This window comes from Abramis brama (genome assembly GCF_963993115.1).
Source record: "Abramis brama genome assembly, chromosome: 16".
In the NCBI taxonomy this organism is placed as follows: Eukaryota; Metazoa; Chordata; class Actinopteri; order Cypriniformes; family Leuciscidae; genus Abramis; species Abramis brama.
In genome coordinates, this window is record NC_139978.1 from 30,623,302 (window position 1) to 30,638,857 (window position 15,556).

The 15,556-nt window shown below is 37.8% G+C and overlaps 1 protein-coding gene across 4 annotated transcripts in view; it reads left to right on the top strand.

Annotated features, from left to right (window-relative positions):
• The window catches only part of rapgef1a (Rap guanine nucleotide exchange factor (GEF) 1a), a 30,835-nt gene that overhangs the window by 8,070 nt on the left and 7,209 nt on the right, over positions 1-15,556 (top strand). Inside the window, exons 7-12 of one of the 4 annotated variants that reach the window (XM_084138694.1) lie at positions 7,076-7,196; positions 8,078-8,258; positions 8,376-8,759; positions 10,947-11,143; positions 12,744-12,908; positions 14,333-14,425. In XM_084138694.1, the coding sequence (XP_083994820.1) occupies positions 7,076-7,196; positions 8,078-8,258; positions 8,376-8,759; positions 10,947-11,143; positions 12,744-12,908; positions 14,333-14,425 (1,141 nt within the window). The remainder of the gene's footprint in view (positions 1-7,075; positions 7,197-8,077; positions 8,259-8,375; positions 8,760-10,946; positions 11,144-12,743; positions 12,909-14,332; positions 14,426-15,556) is intronic. The other 3 variants (XM_084138695.1, XM_084138696.1, XM_084138697.1) reach the window with 3 other exon arrangements.

The following is a 15,556-nucleotide window of genomic DNA, read 5'->3' on the forward strand; positions in this document are numbered from 1 at the left end:
CTTAACCTTAAAAGATTCTTTACCATGATGTTATGTACAGAAGCATATTTGAAATAGATTCTTAAATTTGTAACCCTTCAGTCCCCCGTTTGAGAGTTCTTAAAAACTCTCACAAAATACAAATTTAGACACTTAAAAGTTCATTCTTGTAACTTGAAAAAGTTACAGGCACAAGCATGATCTGTGTTGTTCATCTGTAATTGCATGCTGACACAGAAACAAAACATGCAATTTAGGGTCCGTGAATTCTCTGTGTTGTGTATTTTTCATTTTCTTTTGTGATAGTTCGTTCAGCAGTGGGTCTGGTTGTCTTCTTGAGGTTGGGGCTTCATACGCAGATGAGACGGTCGTTGCATATGAATCTCGGAAAAGCCATCAAGTTTTATCTGCACACTGTAAGACAGAAAACAAGAGACGACAGAGCAGTATTTCTTCAAACACTAGGGTTGTAGCAGTATTTGTTTAAATACGGGTTGTATCGTTTTCAGAGTCTGCTTTTGTTGATTCATTCTTTCCCTATTTCTTAATTTATTTGACACCTATGGACCAGTGAGGTGGGGATAAGTGGGGGATGAGGAAATCTTCACCACATGGCTGACCCCCGAGGCCTGTTGCACTTCGGTTCTTCCATGGGCTCCGCACTGGTCTATGTGTCCTATTCTGTCCCTGTTGTGTGCGCACTGTAGAGTGTGTGAGAAAATTGGCACATTTCCATTCTCCAGTGAAACATCAGTCCTAATAAACATCATTAACAGAGGATGGTGTCTGATTGTAATGTTCTGCAGTATAACATTTAAGGCTGTGAGTATACTGAATGTCCCCCAAACAAAGGCTGTGACAGTCAATAAGTCTTTCATCTTTGTTGTAAGTTACTGGGGAGATTAAGCAATCACAGCCCAAATGGTTAACACCTCAAAAAGCTTACCCACGAGTTCAATGACGAGGGGAGGGGTTGCTTCAAAGTAGCAAACAAATGTAGTAAAAGCTGCATAACATTGTTAACTTGTCTTAAGTTATTTTTGTTTTTTCTACATTCTTTTCCAAAATGTCTGTTCTTGCCACAGTAAGAACAACTGGCTTCTCTAGGACATTTGCGTTTCTTTTTCTTCTCTGAGTTGACCATAACAGAAACTGCTGCAATTCTTACTCTCTCTTTGACATCAGAGTCTCTTTCCCAAGTAACTAAACTGTCCAAGTTGTCTTGCAGGGTTCTTGTACACCATGTGATGTTTAAGTAAGGCAACGCCTTTCTGTGTTCTAGCAAAAGACAATGAAACCATGTGCGAACCAAAGGGCCATTATCACCTAACACCTTCTCTGGCGTGTCTGCAATTCCACTGTACACTGCAGCTGACTGACAGAATCGTTCTGTGTACTCACCAGTGTTGGGAACGTTACTTTAAAAAAGTAATTAGTTATAGTTACTCACTACTTGTTCCAAAAAGTAACTGAGTTAGTAACTGAATTACTCTATAATAAAAGTAACTCGTTACTAGGGAAAGTAACTATTTGCGTTACTGTTAAGAAAAAAAAAAGTTGCTATATGTCAAAGAATTTGGATTTTTTTGAGCAGTTTTCACAAGTCAGTTGAAATGAGTAGAACAGACAGGTGTTTGTACATAACTTTCGATATTTATTGCACGTCGACAGATATAACATTATATATGTTTTATATAATTAGTTTATTACTTAAATTAATAAAAAGACAAAAAGACCTTGAGATATGTTTGGTAATTGTACTTGAATGAATTGAAAATTAATTTGCTAAATTTCAGATTAATATATTTGTTTTCCTTAAAATTTTAATTAGCAGTAACGTTAACTTAAAACACTTTGCAGTTTGGATGTCCTGTATAAACAAAATTACGGATTATATTTTTATGTTTCCACTGTTCGAACGCGTCCGCGCCTCACACACACACACACGCACACAAATGTAAACACTTTGCGACTTTTCGATCGCGCCCGCGCCTCTCTTTCTGTTTCTCTCTCTCTCTCTCTCACACACACAAATGTAAACACTTTGCGACTTTTCGATCGCGCCCGTGCCTCTCTTTCTGTTTCTCTCTCTCTCTCTCTCTCACACACACACACACACACACACACACACACAAATATAAACACTTTGCAACTTTTCGATCGCGCCCGCCAACTTTTCAGTCAAGATTGCTCCTGACTCGCCATCTCTGCTGCTTCATCGAATCTCTGTTTAGCTGGTGTGTGTGTGTGTGTGAGTGGCGCGTGTGCTGGCATGTGTGTAAAAACACTGGCTCTGATTGGCTACCATGAAACACATGACACTGCCTTAGCCAATCATAATCGCTTACCTCGTTATTAACCCACCTCCTCACTAGCTGTGCGAGCCAGGGGTGCGTTCGGATTAAACCGTTTATTCAATCAATGCATAGTAACGCACCGCATTTAACGTCCAGTAATGTTAACGGCGTTGTAACGACGGGAAAAGTAATTAGTTAGATTACCCCGTTACTGAAAAAATAACGTCGTTACCTAACGCCGTTATTTTAAACGGCGTTATTCCAAACACTGGTACTCACAAACAGTTTCACCCTTCTTCTGTACACAATTGGTCATTTTCGACCAATCGATTTTGGGTCCTAAGATATTCTTTAGGATTTTCAAAACACCTTCTCTCAAATCACCTTTACTGACATGTTGCAGTTCGGAATTGCTTACAGCACTTTCAAAATCATTGAATTCCGACTCAGTCAAGATCTGTGATATTAGCTGGGTGATTTCAGATAGAGACATTTCATAGAGCCGCATCTTTTTGGACAACTCTCTTCTAAACTCAGAAAAATGTCTTTGCACTGATGGCAAACTTTCAGCAAGTCTCTCTATGTCTTTAGGACCTAAAGGTGTTTTGACTGCTTGTACCTGAAGTATGGGGGTTGCAAATGGAACTGTATCAACACCTTTTCCCTGAGGATTTTGTCTAGCTCCACACACTTCAACTGCATTTACATCTGCATTGACATTGTCCTCTATTCTATCAAAAGACTGTAAATCAGGATAGCTTTCATCTGACTGTTGGTCTTCTAAATCACATTTGGTTGAGGCTTTGTTATGGCCCACCTTTGTCTTGAGACAGGACATGTGAGTCTGCAATTGTTTGTTCTGATCGTTTAACTTAGCAATACACTGAGCTTGTTCTTGTGCAATGGATAAGCTAAATTCTCTGTGACAACAGATAATGCCTTTCACATGTTTCTTCCTGATACATGCACCCAACACTTTCTTGCAATCTTCAATTGACCATACTTTGTCTGCATCAATGTCAAATTTCCTTGTTAAATTCAATCTGACTTGCTCAGTCACTATTGTGTCCATGTGCTCTGATAACAAAGACTTAAACTCATTGTCTGTCCATAACGGTGTAGCTCGTCCAGCTTTTTCAGTTGTGGGAAATAGTCTCGCATTCCTTCTAACCATTTTGTGAGTTCCTTTGTTACTTCACAATCACAAAACACTAAAACTTCTCTCTACTGTCTTACAAACAGAGGGTACAATCTTGTTAACACCGCTTAACTATTGTTAACTTTCCAAATTACCACACTTAACTTCCCTGCCGACAAGAACAGAGGATCAACAGACATAACTAGCACGTAAAGCTAATTCTTCTCTGCCTAAAGCAAAGGATACCAACTATTAGCACTTGATGCTAACTTTCTCTAGCTTACAGATAGGTCTTCTCTAGCAAGAGCATACACACAATATTAACATGTAACTGTTAAATCTTCCTTGCCAACAACAGAGGATAAATTTCATCTCTAAAAGAAAAACTTTTTTTAGAGGCTCATCTTTAGTTAACCAAACTCTACAGCTGTTTGTTAACTACTTCTCTGAACGGCGCAGAGGAAAAACACATTTGTACTGGTCTGCATTGGTTCTTTGAATGGAGTGAAACTCACCGAATCGTTGGTTGTACAGAAAAAAATTCGTCTGGAACTCAGTCAGCTTTGTTGAGATCTTTGAGCTTGAAGTTTCAAGATTCAGTCTGGAACTCAGTCAGGCATTGAGATCTTTTTGGAGCTTGAAGTTTTCAATCTGGAGGAAGCTGGAAAGATTCAGTCTGGCAATCTTTGTCAGATCTTTTGTTGAGCTTGAAGTTTCAAGATTCAGTTCTTTGAGCTTGAAGTTCTTTGAGTTTCCTTTTTCTCCATCCGGGTCACGGCACCATCTGTTGGAAAGTTTTCTTTCATCGAAGCAGAGACCAGGAGACAGTTGGGATCGCGTTCAACGGAAGTTATTCTTTATTGAGAACTCCGCTGTACGTTGCTGTAGTACTTCCAACATGATCTAACGCTAATACAGTATGCATTGTAGTTATATACATTCCAAGGGGGAGGGATTAGAGGTGGAGATTCTGAACAAAGCATGCAAATTAAGTATACAGGTTAAGGTAACACCCTAGACTGAGGGTCTGGCCCATCCTAATTCAATCAGCATAAGGCTCCAAGAGCCATTTGGGTCCGAAAGCCATTTGCAGAACAAAAGGTGAGATTCTCAGTGAATCGTTCGTGTGCTAATCCCATCAGTCTGACAATAAGGAGAGAACAGAAATTGCAACTTTGCTGAGATCTTAACCTTAAAAGATTCTTTACCATGATGTTATGTACAGAAGCATATTTGAAATAGATTCTTAAATTTGTAACCCTTCACAGGCTAGACCTATTAATTAATTAATTAAAGATTCTTAGCAAGAAACACTAGCCTATCAACATTTTTGGGTATGGCGTTGGGTTGAATAGCGTTGCTTTTATAGACGTGTGTTTCGTCTGGCCGCTGGTAACTTGTGATTGAGCAGTTTTGTTTTTAACCATCTCATACTGTAGTTTAAGATACGCTTTTAATTGAGATAAGTTTTATAATAACTTTGCTTTTCATTTATTACTTAAAGCTCACTTGAAGTTTTTCGATAGCTACTACATTAAAAACTACTAGCTTAACTGATAAAGTTCACACATTATTTAAAACAAGTGAACAGTCAGTAATAAAATATGAACAAATACACAAATTGCAAGCAGAGATGAATACTAAATAACAAAGTTTACAAAGTCTAACAGTATATTCAGGTACAGAAATTAATAATTAAGCCTAAATGTAAAATAACAGTATTTGTTCACTGTATAAATTAAATATAGTTTAATCTTTATTAAAGCTGTATTTTATTGTTTTATTTATATCAATGACACAGAAAACAATAAATATATATATATATATATAATATTAGGTGTGTGCTGTCACTTTAAGACCGACTGTACGGACCGAAAAAACTGGCAAACATCCGTTTCTTTCTCAGCTGTTCACATATGACATAAACGAGAGAATACTTGTGGAGACGGTCATTTAGACCGGTATTTTGACAATTTTGTGTTTATGTGTCCGTTCAAGGGCAAGGAAACGCGAAAGAGGAATCAATTCTGCATTCGAGCGCTGTCTGACACGCGCCTCTCTCTCTAAATTGGCAAGACAATACACGTCCAAATTATACGCTTTCACTCTTTCACTCTTGTTTAACCAACACTATGATGGTTAAATTTAGCAGTTAATCTGCGAATCACATGTGTGCCGAACCGAATCTAGTGTGATCAGTTCCACCCCTAGCGCGTTATCTCGTTGAATATCATTGGCAGAATCGCAGGATTAAGATCGCGTGGGGGGTTGAATCGAGATCGCAATCTTTTAACGATTAATCGTGCAGCTCTACATTAAAGTAAATCCATGTGACTCTGGATTATTTTTATGATGTCTTTACTACCTTTCTGGGCCTTGAAAGTGGTAGTTGCATAGGCTGCAAATGAAGGAAAGCTCTCAGATTTCATTTAAAATATCCTCATTTGTGTTCAGAAGATAAACGAAATTCTTACTGGTTTGGAACGACATGAGGGTGAGTAATTAATGGCATAATTTTCATTTATGGCTGAACTTACCCTTTAATATTAATAAGACAGCAAAGAAAATGGCTACTCTCTGCTATAGTTTGTTCACTTGAATAATTAATGGGAAATCTAGATGCAATGTTTACTTCATTGAGAAATACCATGTCATTAATTTAATTGGTAATGTAATGTTTAATAACAACTTTAATAACTTGTATAAAGACAATTGTGTTCACTAGCATATTAGTAGCTATCGAACACTACTGTGGTATTGAAATTGGTAGAATTGTATTGACTACTGGAATTTTGACATTATGTAGACAAATATTAAATGCTGTAGAAGTTTTGTTCATTGTTAGTTATATTTTACTAATGTAGATAACTAATATTAACAAATGAAACCTTATTCTTTCATGACTGCAAGCAACGTCTCTGATGAAGTTGTTCATGCATAGTTCAACAACCTGATTAATAATGAAATTCGCTATTGTGTGTTTTCAGTTTTCGTTGCAGCCCTTATATCCCAGAAGCACAATTAGCTCACTGAAATGGCATGTAGATGCTTTCATGGCCAACAGTCACTCGGCTCCCAGCCGAGGTGTCTCATCCCTTTACCAGCAGCGCTGTGTTAGTTTACATCAGTCAGACTGTTAAAATAAATGACCATGTTAGGACTACGACAGATCTTCAAGGTGTTTTATAGTTTCCTTTCATAGCGAGAACGTAATTTAATCCCCTTTCAAGCCTCTCGTCTGGTGAAACAATTTAATACTTTAATAAAATCTGTCTGACCTGGCATGTTAAGACTGGTTAATCAGCAGATAATCGCTATTTGTAAATGTCAGCCAGACATGCTCTACATTCACTATGAGTCAGTTCTTCTGCTAGTTGCTCTTCTGTATGACATCACTGTTAGCAGCTGTTTTGGGGCGACAGAGCAACTAACCAGACTGACTGAATGGCTGATTTATAAATTTGTGGTTTGTGGTTCCAGATCTGGATTCCACTGTCGCTTTGCAAAAATGTTCCTGGTTGCTTGGGATTGGTTGCAGACTTTCTTAGCCCAGAATGTGTCTGTAAGGTTTCTTGATCGACAGCTTGTATGAGACTTTTCAGTATGACTATGGTTAACCTGTTTGACACTAGCATTGGCTAAACAAACTCTCCCTTTGCAGTCCACCGGCTCTCCCCCCAAAGAAGCGTCAGTCGGCACCGTCTCCCACGAGGATTGCTGTGGTTGCGCCAATGAGTCGTACCACAAGTGGATCAAGTCTTCCTATTGGTATCTTTCGACAGGTGAGATTTTGGTGTTCCCTTGGTGCTCTAACCTACTTATGAACCTTAAATGAAAGTGTCCCAAATTTGTTCTTTAGTTACCAGAATTAATCTGAAGTTTTTTGCAATGAAAGATCACTCAGTTGTCAGTAGCAAGGACAACTTTTAAAGGAATAGTTCACCAAAAAAAATTTAATTCTGTCATTTACTCATCCTAATGCCATCCATGGAGCACAAAAAAATGTCAAAGGACTTTTCAACTATTTTGCCAATCATTGGGGTCTAAAACAGCATTGCACTTAACTGATTTTTATTGTATAGATAAATAAAAATAAAAAAATCAATAGTTTATCAATAATTAGCCACCAACATTCTGTTCCAGACTAGTTTGCTCCTACTAATCTTAACACTTTTTAAAAAAAAATATAATGAAAATATTTTTATTTTATTTTATTTATTTATTTTCTATTTAATTTTAGTTTTTCACTTTAGTTTTCACTTTAGTTTTCTAATAGATCTAATAGAAAATCAATGCAATGCAATGAAATGAAATGAAAGGTCACTTGGTTGTCAGTAACTTGGATGACTTCCTACCCAAAAATGAAAATTTGTCATTTACTTGCCCTAATAATCTGTAAAACAAATAAGATATTTTGAAGAATATTTTCAAACTATTTTGTTCACTTGCCTCTAAAACAACATTGGACTCCAATAACTTTCATTTTATGGATAAAAAAGGCACTGAAACAATTCAAAATATCTTCTTTTTTGTTGTATGGAAATAAAAAAAGTCATGCAGGTTTGGAAACGTCATGAGGGTGATTAAATGAATGAATATTCAGTCGGGAATATTTAATGTTTGACTGTATCTTGAGGTTAACTATTCTTATTTTCACCTAAAGGAATATGAGGCAGATGCCTTACAAAGGCGTTTTTCAGGAGGTAGTCACTCCTATGGAGGGGAATCACCACGACTGTCCCCATGTGGCAGCATCGGCATACTGAGCAGGTCAGATGAACAGCTGTCCTCTTTGGAGCAGGACAGTGGTCAGTGCTCTCGTAACACCAGCTGTGAGACTCTAGGTGAGTGTTTAAATCATGATTGGGAAAGCTACTTTGAAACAGTAGCCTGTCAGGCTACACACCTCGAGTGGTTTAAATATACTGATGGAGTTTTATCTTGTCCCCTTGCTTACTTAGACACAGCAGAGAGCTACGACCCTGACTATGACTTCTTGCATCAGGACCTGTCTAGCACTGACCAGATCCCTCCTGCACACACAGGGGGTTGCCTGAGCCCGCTCCCCGAGTCTCACCACGAATCATCCTCCTCCCCTGTTCAGTTTCAGTCGATGCCACCCGCTCTCCCGAAGAAGGAACGGCGACCCCCTCAGCCTCAGGTGGAACGACTGTACTCTCAATATGACAATGTTCCAGATGAGGACATGCAAACCCCACCCTTCCCCCTCTTTGCTTCGATACCACCCTCGAACCCTGGAGAATTCATGGGAAACTTCGGCCCCGCTGAGAACACACAGATCCCTCAGAGCCCTCCACCCCTGCCGGAGAAGAAGAGTCGGCATAGTGAGTATGAGGAATTCAGATGTGCTGTTGGGAGGGTAGCAAATCACTGGGTTGTACTCTTAACATGTAGCGCAGATGCGTCTGGTATTTTGGTCCTTTACCAATCACATCCCCTTCTCTTTGCTTCCTGACAATTCTCTAGATTGTCCGGTCCAAAACAAAGGCAAAAACAGCTAAATGTTAGCAGAAATTGTAGCAAAAAGGTTGCATAAATTGTGAACCTCATTTAAAATATGTATAAACTAATCTGGCACATAAAATATTTAATTTGAAGGTGCTGGAAAAGACCAAAAGAAACCTAAAAATGACCCTTTCAATTTCAATTTCAGTGAAAATATTAATAATAATAAATAAAAAAACAGAAACATTTGTCAAAGCGCTTTTTCATATGGAAGCTTGTTTCCGCCACTGAATAAAAAATAAAAAGCTAATTGCGTCTTTTTTTACGCAATTGCGAGTTTATATCTCATTTAAAATTCGCAATTATCTTTTGTAGTATTTTATTCCAAGTAGTATGAAAATTTCAAAGTCGAGATAGATCTTTTGTTCTGTGTTGTGATGTACATCCAAGTGAAGCGGATTATTGTAAAAAAAAAAACAAAGTTCTGTCTATCAGTTTTTGATTGGATGGAGGTGGATATGAATGCAAGCTGGCAGTCAGTTGTAAGAAGGGGGCGGGGTTTATGGACAAATTGATTGGTGAAGTCTGGCATACATCAGCTAAAAAAGAGATTTGCAGGTAAAGAAACTGAAAAGATGAACCATATGCACAGTTGAATCAATCACATTAAGATTAGTTACATGGATTTAGAAAATAGCGTGATTTTTCTTTTCATGCCGACTTTAACACAACATTTTCAAGTACTACAACCAAACAAGTAGTTTAAGCCCTGGCTTTTCTGTTTTTCTTGAAACTGAGCCGTTTTCACAGGTCACTAATTCCTTGTGTAATGTCTGCAATGTATGACGCAGTTTTTCACTCGTTTTTCACTGTAAAGCCCCTCAGTGTTGGGTTGGGGTTGGGAAACAGTGATGTCACCTTTAGTTTGAGGTCAGATGGAATAATGCCTTTGTTGAAGAAATCTCTGGCTGAATACAACAGTTCAAGGCCTCACCCAAGCCGGCAGGAAATGAGCTCTTGCTAAAAGACTCTTGTTTGGAGGGGAGGGGTTTTTGGATCATGTCATAATCCACGCATGAACCACGTAAAGAGTTTATGTGAGTCCACACAAAGGATTGAATTTTTCTCTTTTAAAATTGATTTAAACTACAACAAAGACTGTTTATGTCCAATTTGTGTTTAAGCCTTTTAGTAACTGTCATATTCCACGTAGGACATGCACCTACTATGCATTTAAAAATATTGGCCAAGATGCTTTATCTGCATATTTATTTAAAAATATTCAATAAAAAAAAGTATAAATACATATATGTACAAAAATAAATTATATTAAAGTAGTTTTAGTATAGTAATATTACGATTAATTAAATACTTTAAATAAATAATTTATATATTTTATTTTATTTATATATATATATATATATATATATATACACACACTACCTTTCAAATGTTTGTGGTCAGTAAGATTTATTAATGTTTTAAAAGAAGTCTCTTATGCTCAACATGGTTGCATTTATTTAATCAAAAATACAGTAAAAACAGTAATGTTGTGAAATATTAATACAATTTTAAAAAACAGTTTTCTATGTGAATGAATGTGTTTAAAATTTAATTTAATCCTGTAATGGCAAAGCTGAAGTTTCAGCATCATTACTCCAGTCTTTCAGTGTCACATGATCCTTCAGAAATCATTCTAATATGCCTTATAAGTCTTATTTTAAGACTTAATTTCATTTGGATTAATACATGCATATGCCTACCAGGTTTTATCCAGGTTCATTCTAGTTATCAGAATATTGATAATCGTCAGTATTCATTTCTATAACGCATACAATATGGCCATATCCGATTAACGTCAGAATAAACATAATAGAATGCTGAACACACACCATGAATGACTCGTGAAGTAAAGTGTGAAGTGTCACACTCTCTCAGCTTCTCACAATCTCAGAGTCTCTTGGCATCCTAACCCTTGCCCTTTTAATTGCACGCGCTTGCGTTTAGCACCTGCCGGGCCTGCGTGTTAATGTAACCCATGTGCTTTTTGCCTCGTCTACCCGCAGTCCTGAAGTACATGCAGTTTATGGAGGACTATTCCGAGCCGCTGCCTTCCGTTTTCTACCAGACGCCTCAGAGCGAAAGCATTTATGAGCAGCGCAATAGGAAGCGCTTTCAGGAAGTGTATGGCCTCAGCGACTCGTTCAGCAGCAGTGACGAGACCCTCCCTCCACCAGCGCTGCCACCCAAACAGAGACAACTGGTGAGAGCTAGATCACTGCCCACACATGCTGTACACACCTCCTGTCTGTCTCATTCTCACCCTCCCTAGATGTTCATGCAATGTTTTCCTTCCTACTGACAGTCACCGTTAATCACAATGGTAGCGGTATTATGTTTCCCAAAGCGTCAGAGTATTACTTGTATTAAGTTGCTTATGGCACAGTATTCAAGTGTATTCATTCTCTGTTGGTCTAAGTGAAGTTCAAGTGTTGCCTAAGGCGATCAGCATCATCTATTTCCTCATTGCGTGTTGCGTGAACATGTCTGATGTTTATTCAGCTAAAGCCTGAGAGGAACAACTCAAATGTGGTAACTTCCTTTTAATCTTGCACTGTTCCTGGCTGTGTGTAGCACCTGCCGCTCTTTTTTTAGCGTTCAAACGTTAGAAACAATCGACTGAAGTTTATTTTTAACAAGGTCCCTGGTCATTTTTGTGACCCATTTCAGAACAGAAACTTGTTTTGTTTTTTGATCGTGTAATGCAGTTTTATAAAGAGGCTGTTTTTGAAGGATGGGACGTTTTTTATGTCAAAAATTATAAAATGTGTACAGGACCTACCGGAAGATTTGAAAACTTGAAAGAGGCAGCAAGACACAGTATCTACTTTCACATGTAAAGAGGGAATTTACATAAAAGTCTTGAAGGCACAACAGAAAAAGATGTTAAATTCAAGGGTTAGAGAATGGACATGAATGTTTTGTTGCAAACATATTTTTTTATCAAGTTTACATTAGATTATATTGTACTTGTATTATGCGTTTATAAGTGTGCCGCAAGGGAGAAAAAAAATTGTTATATGGTTATAAATGGGGTCAAATTCTCTCTCTCTCTCTCTCTCTCTCTCTCTCTCTCTCTCTCTCTCTCTCTATATATATATATATATATATATATATATATATATAGTACATGATTTTCATGGCTTCCAAATTGCCTTTTAAAGCAAGGAAAACAACTGTTTTAATGTTTTGTGCTATTCTTGCTTTTGTTCTCATTCTTGTCTTGCTAACCCATCTACCTCATTTCATTTGACTCGGTTTCCACTGTTTTTTCTCTCATTCCACGTGACTGAGCAGAAGGATTCACCAAGGTGTGTTGCTTAGAGCTTTGAGCTCAGGTATAAAGTAACCTTAAATGCTAGTAGCTATATTATGCACAAGTTTAGCCATTTATTTGTGCTTTTAGTCTTAGTAATTTCCTGTTTTTGTTCCCACACTCTGATTAGCAAGCACAAGCAGTTACCAGGCAGAAAGTAGAAACCTTTGTCTCTCAATATTTTACATCTTCACAAGTCAATTATTTCACGTAACGCTGCTCTTTCCTGCTGCACAGTAGACTTTTAGTCTGAGTAGATGAAAATAGCTTCCAGATAGGACTTTAAGGTCTTAGGTCACGTCTAATTTTCACAAACCATGTTTTAAAACGTTTCATTTGCGTCACATTTAATATTTCTTGCGTCACATTTCTACTCTTGACTAAGGTCTATTTTTCCATTCAGCTCACACCTGCTCAGAAATCTACACTGTGCATGAATCTCTGGCCTTTTTTCTCTTCCTTCCTCCACTCTTCTCTTCCCTCTTAGGCTTCCTCACACTCTGCGTCTCCTTCCTCCTCCTCTTCCTCCTCTCTGTCATGTCAGCTGCAGCAGTGTGCATCCGGGCCTGGCCCTGGTGAGACAGAAACCGCTCTCAGCCTTTCCGCATCTAACTCCTCTCTGAACCGCCAGGGCTCCCTGCCTGTCACTACGGTGAGTCCCGGCTGCCTTTCGCTGGCCTCTAACATGTTTTCCTTGTCTTTTTGTAACTAATAAAGTCTTTAATATCAAAGAAACAGCAATGCTTGCAATGCAGCAAAAGACTAGTGTTGATGTTTTAGGTAAGTTTAGGTTTTAGGAACCAATTGTAGAGGTTTAATTCTATTCCTTGCAAGCACTGCAGTTATGATTCTGTCTTTTTTCAATTCATCTTCACATGCTGAGAAGTAGCACAAACATGCGAACACTGCTGGTTTTCTAATTATTGACTCTGTGTAGGCGTCTGTGCCTGCGGCTACAAGAGGAAACATGTTCATAATAGCTTACATGAATCACAGGTGCTGTAGCCTGTAGGCAATGAGTAGTTCACAGCCTCAATTAATGGTGGCACTGCCTCGTTAGGGTTCAGTGATTTCCCCCACGCCTCTAGTCTTCAGTGGCGGTGATCTAAAGATCGAAAGAGTCAAAGGCATGTACCACACGGGGGTCCTGCAACTGTGACCTGCGGAAAAGCTGAGGTTAAACACGCATCATCCCGCAGGGACCCGTTGGGTTTCCAGCTGTTAGGTGACTGAGTTGCCTGTTATGATGTTGTCTGCTGAGCTGGATCCTCTACTGAACGACAGGGAACTATTTTCAATACCTCTTATTGGTATTGTGACTGCTAAACATAGGTGATCTGTTTCAAGGTTGATAGCTGGTTCTTTGTGTACCATTTCTTTGTATTATATACACAAATCCACTAGCCTATTTCAAAAACATAATAATGAGTAACTACTGCAATAATGGAATTGAATTAAACTGAATCAAATTGAATTAAACGAATAATAAAACTGTAATCTACACCAAATTGTTAGAGAAAATATTTACTCTAGTGGACTCAACACTGGAAGCCTGCAGTTTGTTGTGGCAGAAACTGGATGGCTCACATCATAATTGATGCAGCTGTCGGCTCAAGAGTCTGACGTCAATACACTATAATAATATAATAGTAATATATAGGCAGCAATGCGGATTATAATGGAAGCAGTTGAGTTTTATTGCATGATAAATGTGTCTTGCTTCCAGTTTAGACACTGTGTTAGGATTATAAACGCTATTATTTGGTGGAAGAATTGTTTATTGTGATGGTTATGAATAAATGTGATCGTATATTGAACGTTTGATGTCTTCAGCTTCATATAGTAATATCACTCTAATGCACAGCCTCTTGCCAAGTTTCCAGGCACCTGTCATGCAAGTACCTTGCTTTGCTTCTAAGTGTCCTTTGATTTCAGGCCCAACAAAACAATAGTGGCTCCCTCTGAAAGTTTATTTCAGCTGTTCTTCAGCCTTGTGAGCATCAGCTCCAAACCACACCTTTACTCACCTTGACGCCTGCCAATGCTTGTGCTGTCCTCCCTCTTGTTTTCCTGTAGAGTGAAAATGCTAATGATGATGGTGGGGAGGGTGAATACGTCAATCTGTATTCATCCAACCAAGCCAATGGAGATGTGACTCTCTCCAATGGAGTAAGTAACAGCATGTCAGCGGTTGCAGCCGACATGCTGGTTCCTTCATGCTGCGCTTGTGCTGTTTGTGACTGTAATGCTTGGCTTTGCATCATGCAACTGGTTAATTGTAAATTTTGCATAACTATTGCTGCCAAGACACGTGTCCAAAAGCAACAGACAAGAAATCTCTTGCATGTTAAGCTGGGTTTGTCTTAACCAGCCATGATTGTCAATATCTGTTCTGGGTGGCCCTGCCTAGAGTAAAATTTAACTGGTTCAAAATTCTGCTCTATATTGCTAGATTTTAAATGTAGAGAATGTCTTTTTGTGACTGTGCAGGATTTAGCATGCAGTATGGACAAAAAAAAAAAAGAAAGAAAAAAAAAGGCCAGTAGATTTTAGATGACTTTGTATGCAGACATTGTTGGGAAATCGAGTTACTCTGATAGAATTCAAGAACTGAAAAGAGGAATTGTTGATTTGATGATTGTGTGCTTTTCAAAAATAAAACCTGCAATTTAAGCAGACAAATCATCAGATTCATCCCGAAGTAGGACGTCCAATGTTACAGAAAGCGGAGTTTTACATTTCTGCGATATGTAATTTGACATTGGCCTTGAATTATGGCATGACTTAAAAAAAACAGAGAATATGTAAACATTTTACATTTTTACACCAAAGCTATTAGCACCACATTTTCAACATTCTTTGAAAATGGGAATGAATTAAATGAATTGTGTACAAACAACCCAAAAAATAATAAAAAATCATTAATTGGTGAAACAAGAGGTAATTGCAGTGCAATATTTTGGTGTTTGCACATGTGGATATTTTTTCTACAGAATATCTAATATGTAAAAATAAAAAATGTAATGTAAAGTCACAAATACTGTAAGTATATTTTCTTCAGTTATGATTTGTGTTTGATTATAAATTAACAGCTTAGCACAAATGATTTATCTAACCTCATGTTTGATAATCACATCATGCATGTCGTGGGTAGTAAGAAACTTTCTGTAAAGCTGCTTTGAAAAATATTTATTGTTATGTATGTATAATATATATATATACAAGTATTCATGTATTTTTTAACATTATTGACCCAAAACATGTAACATGTAAATGTCTGTATTTATATACATATATATA